This window comes from Cyanidioschyzon merolae, chromosome 19 (genome assembly GCF_000091205.1).
Source record: "Cyanidioschyzon merolae strain 10D DNA, chromosome 19, complete genome".
In the NCBI taxonomy this organism is placed as follows: Eukaryota; Rhodophyta; class Bangiophyceae; order Cyanidiales; family Cyanidiaceae; genus Cyanidioschyzon; species Cyanidioschyzon merolae.
The window spans coordinates 371,558-386,285 of NC_010145.1; the positions used below are offsets into that span (position 1 = coordinate 371,558).

General features: G+C 55.7%; 6 protein-coding genes across 6 annotated transcripts, besides 1 other annotated feature; 2 read left to right on the forward strand and 4 right to left on the reverse strand.

Annotated features, from left to right (window-relative positions):
* Positions 1-346: 346 nt before the first annotated feature.
* Positions 347-742, reverse strand: CYME_CMS143C (hypothetical protein; the record flags this gene model as incomplete). Its single annotated transcript, XM_005538748.1, has 1 exon — positions 347-742. One exon carries the CDS (start codon positions 740-742, stop codon positions 347-349), a length of 396 nt encoding a protein of 131 aa, XP_005538805.1.
* A 1,768-nt stretch (positions 743-2,510) lies between these two features.
* Positions 2,511-2,966, forward strand: CYME_CMS144C (TATA-box binding protein-associated factor 12; the record flags this gene model as incomplete). Its single annotated transcript, XM_005538749.1, has 1 exon — positions 2,511-2,966. The coding sequence occupies one exon, from the start codon at positions 2,511-2,513 to the stop codon at positions 2,964-2,966; it is 456 nt and encodes a 151-aa protein (XP_005538806.1).
* A 400-nt stretch (positions 2,967-3,366) lies between these two features.
* CYME_CMS145C (similar to shuttle craft like transcriptional regulator NFX1) lies at positions 3,367-5,775 on the reverse strand (the record flags this gene model as incomplete). The annotated part of the gene is made up of 1 exon (XM_005538750.1): positions 3,367-5,775. One exon carries the CDS (start codon positions 5,773-5,775, stop codon positions 3,367-3,369), a length of 2,409 nt encoding a protein of 802 aa, XP_005538807.1.
* Positions 5,776-6,369: 594 nt separating this feature from the next.
* CYME_CMS146C (similar to receptor lectin kinase 3) lies at positions 6,370-7,578 on the forward strand (the record flags this gene model as incomplete). The annotated part of the gene is made up of 1 exon (XM_005538751.1): positions 6,370-7,578. One exon carries the CDS (start codon positions 6,370-6,372, stop codon positions 7,576-7,578), a length of 1,209 nt encoding a protein of 402 aa, XP_005538808.1.
* A 1,173-nt stretch (positions 7,579-8,751) lies between these two features.
* Positions 8,752-10,722, reverse strand: CYME_CMS147C (similar to nuclear receptor corepressor SMRTER; the record flags this gene model as incomplete). The annotated part of the gene is made up of 1 exon (XM_005538752.1): positions 8,752-10,722. One exon carries the CDS (start codon positions 10,720-10,722, stop codon positions 8,752-8,754), a length of 1,971 nt encoding a protein of 656 aa, XP_005538809.1.
* A 188-nt stretch (positions 10,723-10,910) lies between these two features.
* Positions 10,911-12,290: a sequence feature (possible transcribed region).
* Positions 11,308-14,166, reverse strand: CYME_CMS149C (similar to dna-(apurinic or apyrimidinic site) lyase; the record flags this gene model as incomplete). Its single annotated transcript, XM_005538753.1, has 1 exon — positions 11,308-14,166. One exon carries the CDS (start codon positions 14,164-14,166, stop codon positions 11,308-11,310), a length of 2,859 nt encoding a protein of 952 aa, XP_005538810.1.
* Positions 14,167-14,728: the final 562 nt, after the last annotated feature.

The window sequence follows — 14,728 nt, forward strand, 5'->3', positions numbered from 1 at the left end:
TGAACGCCGAGGCTGTAAAGCGAAAGCGTCCGGACGGAATGAGAGAGAAAGGCGGGAACAGGGCAAACATTTCAGTATTCCATTTTACTCTGCCTCATTTTTGGGCCAGCGGGTTCACGCCCTGTCTCTAGACAGCGCCAAAACCGACGTAATGAACGGATGCAATCGCCATGGAAGGAGCGTTGCCGAGCCTCCTAGTTTCACGATACTGCTCCCGGGCAGCGAGGACGCGCGAAAGGCGCACTCGAGACGCAGCACGCACGTCAACGGTGCTCAGGTAGACGGGGGTGCAACCACCACGAACATAGCTTCATTAAACCCCACAAGTCCCCATTCCTTATCACAATCAAACACCGTGACGTAGTTTCACGAGCTCCTCGACGAGCTCAGGGGTCGTCTTTATACCGTGCTTCTGCAAGACGCCCTGGATGGCCTCTCTCTCCTGTGCAAGCTGCTCTTCAGTCGGAGCAACCTGGCGAGCCATCTTTGCTGCAAGCCGCTTCAGCACCAGTTCGTCCTCTTTACTAAAATACATATTCTCTTGGGATGTCTCGCGCTCCTGCCAGCGACGTCCAAGGCTCCCGGCTGCAATCCTGGATTCGTCGCTGCCGCCAGCGTAGTGGCGCCGAGTTTGTCTGGGTTCAGCAACTACAGCACGCTCGCTCCGCGCGGTCCAAACTGATCGCAACGCTTGCAAAGACCGCACCAGTTGTCGGTTCCAAATCGATGACCGGAGACTCATGACACGGTGCTCTGTTGGATATATCGTCAACGCAGTTCTATGTGCAGCGCAGCGCTTCATCGAGAAGCGCCCGACGCGGTTGCACGATTCGCGTTTGTGTCGGGCTGCTGATCGTGGCTGAGCATCGTCCGCAAGCCCATGTACTAAATTTTTCTCCCAGATTGTAGAACGGAAGCGTTCATGTCGGACAATCTTCGAAGGCAAGTACGGGCGGTGATAAATGATAGAACTTGAGGGTATGGTTCAGAATGATAGACAGTCTCAAGGATTCCGATGATAATCACGTTGTAGGTGATCCGCTCGTTCGTGTCAACGAGAGCTTACCCACGAAAACACATTCGAGTCTAATGCGCTGGACGCGCATGCTCTGCCAATTTCTGGGACGCAGGTGTAATATCCCCAACATATCACAGACTACATTCTTACTCCCCGACGGAGGCCATCTGCAGAGAACCAGGCTCTACTCGTCGACAATCTGGGCACTCGCTGAGATATGCAGTATTGCGCTTCACCGACAGCGCATCTTTGCGAACTGCGAAAACTGTCTCTCACAGCGCGGATCTGGAGCGTGCCTTTCGATGTAGACGGCTGAGTCCGCACATGCCAGCGGCCGTGGGATGAGCAGGGACGTTGTTGCCTTGCTGCACAGACGCGAACCTGCCATCCAATTGGAAAGTGATTGCTGAGCTGCTCGGCGAACTGGGAATGTCCACTGCCGACACACTAGAGCTGAACGCCCTGGACAAGCACCGTCGGTACAGGATTGACGCTCCTGCGGAGTCGAACTGACAATATAGAACTGAATCCGAATCGGTGCAGGCATTTCTAGAGCGCGTCGCACCAAAAGCACGCTTCTCGGAAATGCATGGAGCACTCGAAAGTGACCGATAAGCACATCTGCGCGCTCTGGCGGCTACGTACGCTCCAGTCATGAATCGGAATCCTCTTTGTGCTTGTCATCCTGCTGCGTTCGCCTGATGCCCGCATCAGAAACGCGCCCCAAGACGATTACGCATCATCACAACGTCCAGATGCCGTCGTCCGAAGCTGAACAGCGCAGCGACGCTCGTCTGTGTATCATGTACGATTTACGACCAAGTCACGCCACTGGGAACGCGGAACCTGCTGTCCGCTTCGTCACGAGTGCATACTGTATCGTGCCAGGGGCTACGGACGAAAAGCTTTCGTAGAGACGTTTCTCGGGCGCTTAGGATTCGACCAGGCACGAGTGATAATTTGTTTGGAGAGCGCTTGTGCAAGCACGGAGCAGACTGCTGTTTTCTCATGGGTTTACACTCGAAGCGTCGAAGACGCTGTTCTCCGGATTCGTGGACGCTGCCGGCTGACAGGGCACTCGCTTCATGTCAACTGCGGATACATATACTCGTTGCGCTGAGCGCGTGGAGTCCTCGCGTATTTTACGCGGCCTGAATAAACGAGTCTTGCCCCGTGTCTCTGGATTTTCCGGGTTTGTAGAATGGTTGATGCGAACCAGGAAACTCTATGCTGCGCGATATTTATCGGCATCCGGGAGAGCGCCCGACATGCTGTACTAGACCTTCAAGTTCTGAACAGCACCACCGCCAGTAGCTCCCTGCGGAAATGCTGGTTTATTCATATAATCCTTCGCGTGCCGAACACCTCTGTCGAAACGACTGGTGACGGTAACCGGGGCGCCAGGCATTCGCGGCACCAGAGCGTGCATCGCTGAAGTGCGCAGCGCTGCAGCTTCGTCAACGCTCCGCTAAAGTAAAACGGTTTAAGCGACATGGACAACGTAGATAGGAAAGCGGACGGATCTTCGCCCGCTAGCCAGTCTAGAGCGACCGTGGCGACAACAGCAAAAGAGCCGAAACCAGGGTTCCAGCAGCCGTTCGCCCGTGAGGACGCCCATAAGCTCCTTTCGCGGGCCAAGCTAGAGGCCCTGCTCGAAGAGGTGGCGCCCGGTGAGCGCCTGGACGACGACGTTGTGGCTCTCTTGCAAGAGCACATAGAGGACTTTGTGGAGAGTGCACTCGACTACGCATGTCGTCTGGCGAAACACCGCAAGAGTCGGACGATTGAAGCGCGGGACGTGCAGCTGTACCTGCAAAAGGCCTGGTGTCAGCGCGTGCCTGGCTATGGAGTTGAAGAGCGTGTTCGAAGACGAAGTGAGGTGCCGGCGCATGTCAAGCGAATGGCAGAGGCGCGCAAACAACGGAACATTTACGCTTCAAGTCGTTGAGTGCAGCTGCTCGTGCACCACACCCGAACGCCTCAAGCTGCCGGCTCGTGTGTTGGCGTCTATGCTTCCGAATTAGATCACTCTAAAGAATTTCATCATTTGGATGAGCGAGAGGAAACGCGAATGCATTTTTTTCCAGCTGCACATGCGGTGGTCTTTACGCGCTGGCGAAAGACCGTATGGGATCCATATGTTTTTGACTGCTGCTAAGAGCAACTGCACTGCACAGGCGGCGCGAAGACGGAGCAAAGCGAGTTCGCAAGATACGCCTCCTCGTGTGAACTAGCAACAGAGTCTAGTTCCAATCAGGGAACGTGCCCAGTTCCATACGGAACCATCTGTGGACCTCTGAGCACGCGCATACTGTGCAACCGGAATGAGACTTGTTTTGCGCAAGCGATTAGTCCTCGATTTCGTGCTCGTCTGCGGTGCGAGCGTGTAAAGGGTGACGCACTTCGGTGACACCTTGCCGCGACATCTCGACGGAATTCAGTTTTGCGAGTTCGGATTCGGAAACCTTCCGCGCAACGAGATGTCTCTTCCAACGGAGAGATAGCCAGGCCGACTGACAGCGTTCAGGAGTGCTAAACTCTATAAAGTCAAAGCCATCCACATTGCGAGCGATGATGCTGTAGTTTCCGGCATGGGAGCGGAAGTCTTTCGACCACAGCGGCATGTCGTTCGAGGCATCGTTCGCCGCACCGCCGGTTGTTGAGCGCGGCCCGGTTCTAGCTGCCGGGATAAAGGGCGAAACGCGGACAGCGAGACAGCGACTAGCCCGGTCTCTCTCCTTTTTCAACTCCAAGAACTCCTTTTGCTGAACGACTTGGGTGAGAAGCGGTTTCGGTACGCGAGACACTCCATGCAGATGCGTAACGACGACGTGGCGGTCTACGTGGCTCGCTGCCGAGCGGGTGTGGAGCTTGTAGTGCAGCGAGGCCAACTCATGCTGAGCTGCGCGCATGCGCGCGTTCGTTGCGTTGAGCGCCACAACCTGCCACCGTAACTGGGTCGCTGTTGCAACCATGCCAAGCAAGCGCTCCAGCTCGAGAAATTCCTCCCAGTGATTTCGAGCCATCTCTAGCAGAAACAGAGAGTACGGTGTTTCTGCCTCAGCCTCCTGACCATCGCGCTTCCTATTCATTGTTGGACTCGATCCCGGACACGACTCCTCTCTGATATCTTCAACGACGACGCTGCCTCCGGTCCATACGGGAGCGCTGCAGGTACCTGCGACCTCGCCTGGGGTCGCGGCGGGTTCATTCGCATTCAGTTCTTTGCACACCGGCTGCGAGCGCGCAAATGCGTCTTCTGTTGGCCTGTCCGCCTCCATGGATACGTCCGATATACTCGGACCTGGACGCACCGCGGAGAGTGCACCTCCCTGATGCATCCCCGAGTGGCCGCACGGCAGCGCGCAGACTTGCCGTGTATCGGACATGGGCATTTCGCATGGATGTGTCGGATCGCCTTTGGTGCAGGAGTCGTCTGGGTTTCGCCAGTCGTGGCAGCGCCGCTTGCATCGATGGCGTCCACAGGGCAGCAGCTGATTGCAAGCTCTAAAACAGCGGAACGGCTTTGCACTGCACGGTATCTGACGGTGCTCTTTGTGACCTCCAATGCATTCACGTAGCACTAAATGTAGACATTTCGGACAATCACCTGCGTGACAACGGCCCAGCGCGCACGGATGTCGACATGGTCGTTCCTTTTGGCAGGGCGCATTGCATATCGGTGGCAGTGTACCGCATGGTACTGGAGGTTCAATGCGCTGTCTACCGCAGGCACAAACAAGGGGCTCGTGCGACACAGTGGCGCACGGTGGACACGCGCCCTGGTGGCAACGCAATGGACATGGGTGCGAGCATCGTGCGGAGCGTCTGCCGTCGGCGGCGCGGTTGCAGCTCCGCATACATTCATGACGGGTATCATTACAGCATCGCTCACTGCACCGGTGACGGTTGCAGCTCAGAAGTTTCCCACACAGGCGATCGCACAGTAAAATCCCCGGATCATACGCTACGTCCATGAGATCGATGCAGGTCAGAGAGAAACGCTCTGAGCCGCATCGACAGTGATGCTGGAGAATTTCAGTACAGACAACGGGCGAAGCGTGGCGCACTCCTGGGCAGCGCATCGGAAACGGCTGGTCGTGCAGAGCGCATTGCATCCATACGGTTTCGTCGCAGGCCTCGTCTTCGGCAGCAGCGCCGTTGTGCGCATTCATCGGATGACAGATTTTGCTACAGCGGTGTCCGCAGCTCTTTTCGAAGCCACAAGGCCGACCACACTGGAGTCGTTCCGTACAGGTATCGACGAGCTGCTTGCGGTACTCAGCACAGCGATACGTAAACTTTTCACGTCCGCAGCGACATGATACCTCGATTGTGCCTGGACATGGCGCGCATGGGCCTGGATGGCAAACTTGAGAACAACCCCCATGTATACATAGCTTTCTCCCACAACGACGCCCGCACGAGTGCGCGTTCGCGCTTGGTGGTCGCCTCTGACCGTCCAGGACAACCTTACCACAGAAACAACGAGGCTCGAGCAGCAAAACCTGCCAAGTCTGACAAGCAGGGCAAGGGTACTCGTCTTGCACGTTCCTCTTCGCAACTTCGGGAACCTTTTTAGCCCAGCGCTGGAAACAGTTCCAGTGGACACAGTTCCCGCACTCACAGCACGTGTGGATCGGCTCCGTTCGCCCTATCCGACATAGACAGATAACACACTCAAAAGTGCCTCTGTTCAGAGACTGCTGTAAGCTCTCGTCGACTTGAACAGACTCTCGGGAGCTCTGACAAGGCATGACTTGTATAGGACGTCCACGGAAACAAATAGAACCCAAAACCCAAGCAAACCGTCACCGCCGCCAGTGTCTAGGCGACTGCCTGGCAACCGCGTACCGCTTTTGAGCGCGGCGAGCGGGTGCGCTTTTCGGCCGGGACGCGTGTCCGAGCGCGCATGCCAGCACAACCCGCCAAGCGCTGCCGCCAGCGCGACCCGGACACGTGCGCAGGCCGTAGCGCTGCACGTGGAGGTACGTGGGACGCTATGTACCAGTTTTGCGCAGGATCAGGAGACTAGGAAAAGCGCAGCGCCTTTCCTACAGCGGGCAGTTAATCGCTGATGCAGCTGGCAGCGTACGTTTCCCAAGCTACGAACCTAGCTTCGCTAATAGCCAGTAGCGTTCGCGCTCCCGGGAACTTTGGGTTTGATTCATCGATCTTATACCGAAAGAAAACTTATACAAGTGCACAGCGACTGATTTTCAGGCAAGCACCACACCGTTGAGGAGTAGCGAGCGTTCACTCCTGTCGGAAGCGGGTGCGGGCGTTTGAGCGTCTTGACACCGGGTGCGCGTAGGTGAAGCTCGTACAGACTCCGGCTGTGGCAGGCCTTCATGACCTTTGTGGAAGGGCTTTACGTGAGAAAATACCCTTATGAACACCAGCTGTGCCGTTTCTCGCGAGCGCTCTGCGTCTCAAGAGGAACGCGTTGCGGGCAAAGCGTGCGCAATCGTCGCGCATTTTCCCAGCTGACTTGTCTGTTCAGCGATCTGTTGGACTGGAGTGAAACCGAAAATATCGTTGTGCACTGGGAAGCCGGTGAGCTTGCACGCGGCAGTTTTGGTGTAGTGTACGCTGGTGAACACCGCGGCACTGGGACCCCTGTGGTCATCAAAGCCGCACCAGCCGATGACGCCTTTGCGCGCTCCCTCCTCGAGACGGAGCGGTATATTAACCGCAAACTTAGAGACAAGGCTGCATCGAATGGGGTTGTAGAGTCGGTGGAGCCGTTTCGCTGGGCTCGTTACGTCGGCGATGTGCGGCTGCCGAATATGTCGCCACCGACGGCGGTAGCCCGCCAGTGTGCACCGATGGCCCTCGTCTGGCAGAAAGAGGGTTCGGGTGAGACGCTCGAGGACTTCTTATCGGGAAAGCCTGCAGCGGCGCTTGCTCAAGCCCTCGGCACGAGCGATACATCGCCTGGGTCGGTGCGACTATTCCGCTCCACTTTCCGGCGCGTCGTTGGTGAGCTTCTCAAGGCGCTGGTACAGCTCCAGGAATGGGGTATTATGCATCGAGACGTGAAACCGGCGAACATCTTGGTCGTGCCCCGAGCAGCGGATGATGCGCCCCTGAAACTCATTGACTTTGGTTCAGCTTGCGACTGGCGCTCCTTCTGGAAGCGTGGTTTCGATCCGGATCGAGCTACCTGTGACCCGCTCTATGCGGCACCGGAGCTGTTTATCTCTCCATTGAGACCAGATCGCTTCGATGTTTTCTCTGTTGGCCTCATTGGCCTGCGAGTCCTCGTGCCAACACTGCACAGTGAAGACCGCTTGCGAGAGTGCGTTACCCTACTGCGAACTCGTTACCAGTGGGACATAGAGGCCTGGGTCGCGGACCAGGTAAAGAAATCAGCGCGTAGCAGACCAGTGCTGCAAGCACTCAGCACCACAGACAACCTCGCTGAGCAGGTGGCACTCATTGCCGAGGATCCTGCGCTTTTGCAGCTTCTGCGTGCCATGTTGCGGGAGAGTCCTTTCGCTAGAGTGAGTGCTGGTCGAGCGCTTGAGCTTTACAACTTTGATGCCGCGCTATACTAAATGGTGGTCGACGCAGCGTAGATATCAGCGCGCTCCACAAATGCATATATCCGCCTCAGTTTCCATGCATCTAAATCTAAAAACGGCATGTTTATCAGCAGCCTCGAAGCGATCGCCGGCTGCATGGCATGGGACGTGGATCGTCCTGAACCTCAGCGCTTTCCGTCATAGAGTATTTGCGCAGCAACGGGAGCGTACGCACGGCAGCTGTCCATGGAGCTCAGAACCGGGAGCATCCTTGCAGAAGCATATATGCGATGCTCGTACCTTGATCTTGACGCAGAGCAGTTCACAGCATACGGGATACAACTTATCGCCATGCACAAGATTTTTCACGTTTTACACTGAACCTTGGTGGATGCGAAGCCACTTTTTCGGGCAGGTGAGACATCAGCGATGATGCGAAAGGCAACAAAGTCGTGTGCCGGCCACAGATCTGTTGTTCTGAACCTGAAACCATAGAACGGATGGCATGGATTTGGATATGGCAAAAATTGACAGGCAGCGATTTTCTTTAGTCGTCCAAAGAGCAGGCATAGCGTGAGGATGTCGACCGGGCACACGCAGCAACGAATGGTTTCCTCAGTCCACGTCCGCGCATCTATTGTAATAAACCGTGTTGTGATCAGATCATATGTGTTGTCTGCGATTTAGGCCAGCTGCCGCGAAGAACATTGCATGTTATCAACTGGCGGTAAAGCGACTTGTAGAATATCACGACCTCCGTTTGCCAAGATGTTGATAGATGGAGGGCATCCCCGTGCCTATGGCCATGCGCACACTCTCAACACGACCAACCGAACTCCTTCAGTGATTGGTGCTACGAGCCGTAAAGGATTTACGCAGTGAACATCATTTCCCGACGTGCTTGAGTGCAATGTCGAGTTACACGCGGTGCATACTGCTGCTATTGCTGCTACGAGCCGTAATCGATTTACGCAGTGAACATCATTTTCCGACGTGCTTGAGTGCAATGTCGAGTTACATGCGGTGCATACTGCTGCTATTGCTGCTACGAGCCGTAATGGATTTGCGCAGTGAACATCATTTTCCGACGTGCTTCAGTGCAATGTCGAGTTACACGCTGTGACAACAGCAGGAGCAGGAGGAGCAGCAGCAGCAGCACTAGTTCCTACGGCTACTGTTCCAGACTGCAGATTTTCGCTGCAAGTCTCAAATTCCCGACCGACTTCGACGCGACTGGCGAGCTTCACTCAGCGCTTGCTGTTGCCAGTAGGTGTAGATTTGTTCAGGCGTCTTGCTGGGAATGCGATCCGCAAGACGTCGCCAGTCCGCTCCGAGCTCCGAAAAAGCCTCTGCAAAAAGTATCTCCTCCTCTGGAGTCCAGATTGCAAAAGCGCTACCACGACCAGAACCAGCTACAGCCGTTCCTCGACTGCCACTCCACTCCAGCGCTGTGGATGCAGCAACGTTACCCCGCCGCTCTGCCTGCTTGCCGTGAACAGAGGTGTCGCGCTCTCCGTCGCCTTTGGTGGGCGCTGCTTCACCCTCGGGTCGTTGGGAAACTTCGGGCTCGCGCTCCTGCAGTGGTAAGTAGCGGTCGAGACCCAGTCGCCTTCGATTCATTCGAAAGAACTCTGCACATTCGCGAGCAGTGCGTGTACCTAGAAACGAGGCAATGGCGCGAAAGTTTGTTCCAAACTGGGACAAACCCTGATAAAACAGACCCAGTTCATCCTCAGTCCATGGACGTTCAAAGGCTGACAGCACGCCCACCACCCCACTAGAAGCTGCTACCGCCGGAGTTTTTGTATCAGAAGCAGGCACCCAAAGTGAAATCGGTTGACTTGCGTACACCAGAAACGGCACCGAGTCAGCGTCAAAGCAGAGTTGCACGGGAACATTGGCCCGCCGCAAGCGTTGATACGTGCGAAACGCGCCCCGTAGTCCCAAGCGCAGTTTGTTCTGAAAATAGAAAAGAACGCAGTCCGCTGTCGTCTTAAAGTCCAAAAATGAGGCAATGGTCCTAAAATCCTTGTAGTACATTAGAAACTTTTCAATAAAGATGCGTTGTTCCCAGGCTGTCCAAGGATTCACCAGCTGTGCCTCCTGATACGCCGCAACTGCGTCCTTCACAAGCACACTGCCTCCGTCATAACGAGCTGTTGAGCAGGGCAGCCACTCTTGGTCAGGAATGGGTGCCAGGTTACGAGACCAGCGAGACCGACCTCCTGCGGTTCCACCATCCATTTCGATTTCGAAGAGGTAGGTATCCAGGTCGGCCAGCACGGTGGTTCGCTGCTGGGATAACGCACTGGTATCCAAAGAACGAGCAGCGAGGAAGAGGTAGCGATCGCGGTACTGAGTCCGAGCCCGCTCTCGCTCATCCCGTTGACTCTCAGCACGTCGAAGGCGTTGCCGCCATGCCGCGGTTAACGCGTCATACTGGTGCCGCAACGCTCGAGCATACTTTCGGTGCCATCGGTAGAGGTCGCGGAATACTTGCATCAGCACCGATCTTTCCGCTGTGAGTAGCGAAGCATCCTTTGGATACGAAGTGAGGCTCTCGCTTGGATGCCTCTCCCGAGCGCCTACGTTTGGGCTAACGCCGGCTGCCCCTGAAGCCGCTATCGTGCCACTCGGCACGATTACTGTGCTCCTCATGGTATCGCTCCAGTACTGTAGGGCATGGTCCGCGGCGTGTTCCTGTTTGTGGACGAGCAAGTCCGCAACAGCTGTAGAGCCAGCAACAAGTGCCGTTTCCCATTCCAAAGCATCGAGCTGGTCTGTCCCCGGCAAGTGCTGTGCTAGCCGCTCGTGCGCGGCCGCTACGGCTTTCCGACTATCGCCCAGAACTTGTTCCACAATATCAGCTAGCTCTCGACACTCAAGCACTGAGTCTACGGGAGCACTGGGTCCTCTCGAAGCACCAACATCAGCGTACGACTCGGTCGCTACAGACGACTCCTGCGCTGTTGCAGCACGCTGCTGGCAAGTTCTGAGCTTCTCCTCCGTTTGACGCAGCGCCTCTTCAATCTCCTGAATTCGACGAAGTAGGTGCGCCTTCTTTTCTTTGTATGAAGCTTCCCCAAAAGGTTCTGAAGCACGCTCAGTTTGTCCTGGGTCGCCTTTTGGCGCGGCAATAGAGACTGCCCTCGCCACGGAGCCAGTAGCGCGTTCCATGTTCTGGGACCGTTGACCTTCGAAGCAACATACACGCCCAAGATGAACACTTTGCGCCCTACAAACAGTAGCGAGGAGCTAATTCCGGTGCAAAGCAGCCTGCGCTATCTTTGGAACGCTTCAACGGAAATAAGGGCACGCGTTCAATGCACTTGTGAGCGCACCCATTCAGGGGCCGGTGGAAGCTCACCACATACGCAAGTGACCACGATATATGCTTGAGAAAAGGCCACGGGTGATCACAAAACGCAACCTATGTGCAGTTTGTCTGGAAGCGCATATTCCCCTACAAACTGCTGAAGGGACAGCGCGGACAGAGCGTGTTTACGAGTACAAGAGTAAGCGCGGTCCCTATCAGAAAACACAACAGAGTGTTGTCTGTGAAAGCCTCAATCACTACTCTTCTAGCGCATACAACGCCCAGGTTGACACCTGCCGCAACGACTCAGAAAGACAGGGGTTATGTTCCTTGAGAGCGACCGAGTGTCCAGTTGCACTGCGTCAAACGCCCGCCCAGGGTCACCGTTCTCCGCTCGGGACACCGAGCACCACGCCTCAGCACTGAAACCCACTCGGAAAGTTGCACTAGGGCGTCTCGGGTTCTGTGGGTAGTGTATCCCACTGCACCAAAGCGTCGCTATTCGATGCTGTGGCAGTGACGCTTTCCCGTTGCAGCGCTGTTTTCCACTGGAAAAAGTTGCAGCGGCCGCCACGTTCAATCGGTCCCGCTGGTCTGCGGCAAACATAGAATTGGCGTCCCCGATGTGGACCCTGTTTCACTGTACGAAGAACAGCAGGTTCCTGGTGGCCGTGGCACCGCGGAGTACCCCGTCGTGGGCTGTCTGCACTCGGTACTGCAAGTAAAGCCCGCCACGCTTTCGTATCTGTCTTGCGCACCGACGGACGACTCGACATCTCATCAGCTTGAAGCGGGTCACTGAGCTTTCGCTGAGCTGAGACAACCAGAGGCGTCTCCCGCGTAGTTGTCGCCTGGGGCTGCGTCCGCCTTATGTATCGCTCCAGGGTGAGCTGCTGTGCGCTCGCTGGTGCGGGGTCGGCAGCTTCTTTGGACCCAGCCGAGGCCTCATGGAGTTTGGAAAGCGTGGCGTTCTTAGTCCTTGCACTTCCAATCGTCGGTAACGAGGCTGTGTCGGTGGGAGTCCCAGCAGCAGCAGCAGCAGCAGCAGCAGCAGCAGCAAACTCAGATGCGTGAGGCGCTTCGCAAGGCTTGCTACCGCAAGGCAGACCATGTGCCGCGGCACTCCAAGCTGCCTGAACTGGGGGCGAACACGCACGCCGTCCTTCACGTTCCAGATGGAGCCGATCCATATGGTGAGGCACTGATACCGGCAGTTCTTTGCATGCGGCGAGAGCGTTCGTGCTCCGCTTGAGATGCGGTGACCGCATCGATACATCCAACTGGCCTTGTTCGGATGATTCTTGCCCCTGACCCGTTGTAAGTAGTTCCGCGATTATCGCTCGCGTCGTCCTTGTCGACAAGCGAGAGTTCGTTGCTTCGGAAGCGCTGAGCTCGGGCTTCTGATGCTGCTTCCAGAAACTGTAAATATCTGAAGATATTTGGGGCTGAGCGTCCTGCGAAGCTGCTGCTGCGGCTGCTGCTGTATGAGCATCTGTGATGATGCTCTGTGGTGAGTTCGCGGCGAGCCCCTGGATCGCCTTTTGCGAAACTTGCCGCTCTATTGCTTGCACGAGGGAGACACTTGTACGATGGGGCTTCGTCCCGTGATCGCTCAGGCTGTTATCGGAGTCTGCAACACTGCATAAGGCTTCCTGTGTTTCGTTTCTGAGTTGCGCTTCTGTGGATTGTGTACTGGATTCCTCTGCGACGTTGCATACGCTTTCGCTCTCTTCGTTTCGTAGATGCCCTTGTTGCATACGATTCACGAGCCCATGACGTTGACGCTTGCCCGATCCGGTTGCGGAACGTATAGAGTTCTGCCAGATGTGCCGCAAGGAAGTTTGTTTTTCATGAAAATGATAAGAGTACCGAAGAGGGACACATGGATTAGACACTGTCCATGGCCACTTTTCCGTATCGATCACGGGGGCGAGTTCCGCGACACACGGACAATGGTCAGATCCCATCACGTTAGGCAACAAGTCACATGCCGTGCATCGAAGGTAAGGGCCCGCATTGCAGCTCAGAAGAATGTAGTCTATCCTGGTGCCGTAATTCGTGAGACGCGCTTGTGTCTGTGTATTCCAACAACTGTATGCATCTCGACGATTGGGCCATTTTTCGCGGAACAAGTCACGGAAAAGGTCATCCGAAAGCATCCTGTGCAACCAAACCCGTGATGGATGTGTTTCGAAGACGATACGATCATTCGGTGCCGACACCTTCTCCGTTGATACAGCGCTAGCATCCCTTGACGTCACGCCTGCCGTATGCGAAGCTGATCCTGGTAACAGCGTTCCAAGCAGGGCGCTTTGTTGTTCGGACTCGGCTCCGTCTGTGAAGCGGGGTGCATGTGCCGGGTGCCCAGTGAGGATTCCGGCTGCCGCCTTTCTCAAAGAAGGCGACTCCAGCAGCTTAGGATACAATTTAGCTGCCTCGCGCTCAGCTTCCTGCGGGTTGCAATGGTCAATGCGCTCATGGGCAGTATTCAAATCACCGAGAATGACTACTATTCGGTTCTGGGTCCGGACCAAGTGGAGACAACGATCCTCCAAACATGTTAGGAATCTTTGCTTGTAGAAGAGACGTTCTTCGTTAGCGGCATTTGGTACATAAACATGTACGAGAATAAGGCCGCATACATCTAGGACAAGCGCTCTTCCTTCCTCGTCGAGTTGGCGATGCTCTTCGCGCTCCGCAGTACCTAGCGCTTCCCCAGATGAGGACCATTCCTCGGGATAGTCTCCGACGTGTAGCTCTGGTAGTGCTCGCCAAGTTGGCAACTGTTGTTCGCGTCGCATTGTCGATATCTGGCCAGACCGGAGGCGCTCGAGAAGCTCGCGAGCGCACGGTGGTGCTGAAGGCCACTCCAAACAGCGAGCAGGGAGCTCGCCTGTGAGACCCTCCTCAGCTCGCCAAACCTCCCAAGTACAACCATCAAACTGCGACGCTCTCCCCGAGCAACGAACGTAAACGGCAACACCAGCGTACCCGACTGTTTTGCCCTGAGTTTTCGACGCACAGAACGAGAAGTAGCCCTCGAACCAGAACGGGTACGAGGGGTGCTCCAGCCTGGCCAGATGATCAGGAAAGTCTTCCGATCTTGTTTTCAATTCCTGTAAGCAGATAACGTCTGGTGGCGCTCCGCTGGGCGCCAGACGAAGCTCACGGACGAAGCACTCGAAGAGCACCTGGTCGTCCGAGAGCTGCTCACGTCGCCAACCATGCTCGCGTCGTTTCCGTGCTATGAAAGCTCGGAGCCCGTTGACGTTCCAGGTTACGAGCCTCAACGGTAACCTTTTCATCAGCGAGAAGCTGAGTGCCCCTAGCGAGCATCCCTTAAGCCACCCAGGGTTTTCACGAAAGCCCCACAGTACGTATGCGGAGCAAACGTGCAACCCCGACACTGGCAACGCAATACGCAGTGCACTTTGAGCCGGTTTCTACTCGGGGCAGAACATGGTGATAAACTAGTTTTTATGAGCACAAGCCCTAGACATCAGGGATTAAATGAGATACTGCAAGTTGAAAAGGTTTGCTTTAGAGACTCATCGACCGAAGCGTCACTGTCTCCGTGTTCCCAAAGCAAGCTGCTGCATGGGGATCCTCTGCTTTTGCTGCGTTGCAGAAACTCCAAATTCGTATCCCCCAGATGCGGCGTTCGACTGTATAACAAACGCTTGCAACACCGGAGGCTCGCGGACGTGCTGCACCACAACGTGCAACCTGTCTCTGTGTCGTCCAGAGCGCGTTGTTGTAACCACGTGGTGCGATACCGAGATCCTCTTACAGAGAGCGGCTTGCCCAGAGTGACCTATCTCATTCAGAGTATTGAAAAACAGCGGTCCGAAGTCTCTGCTGCACATC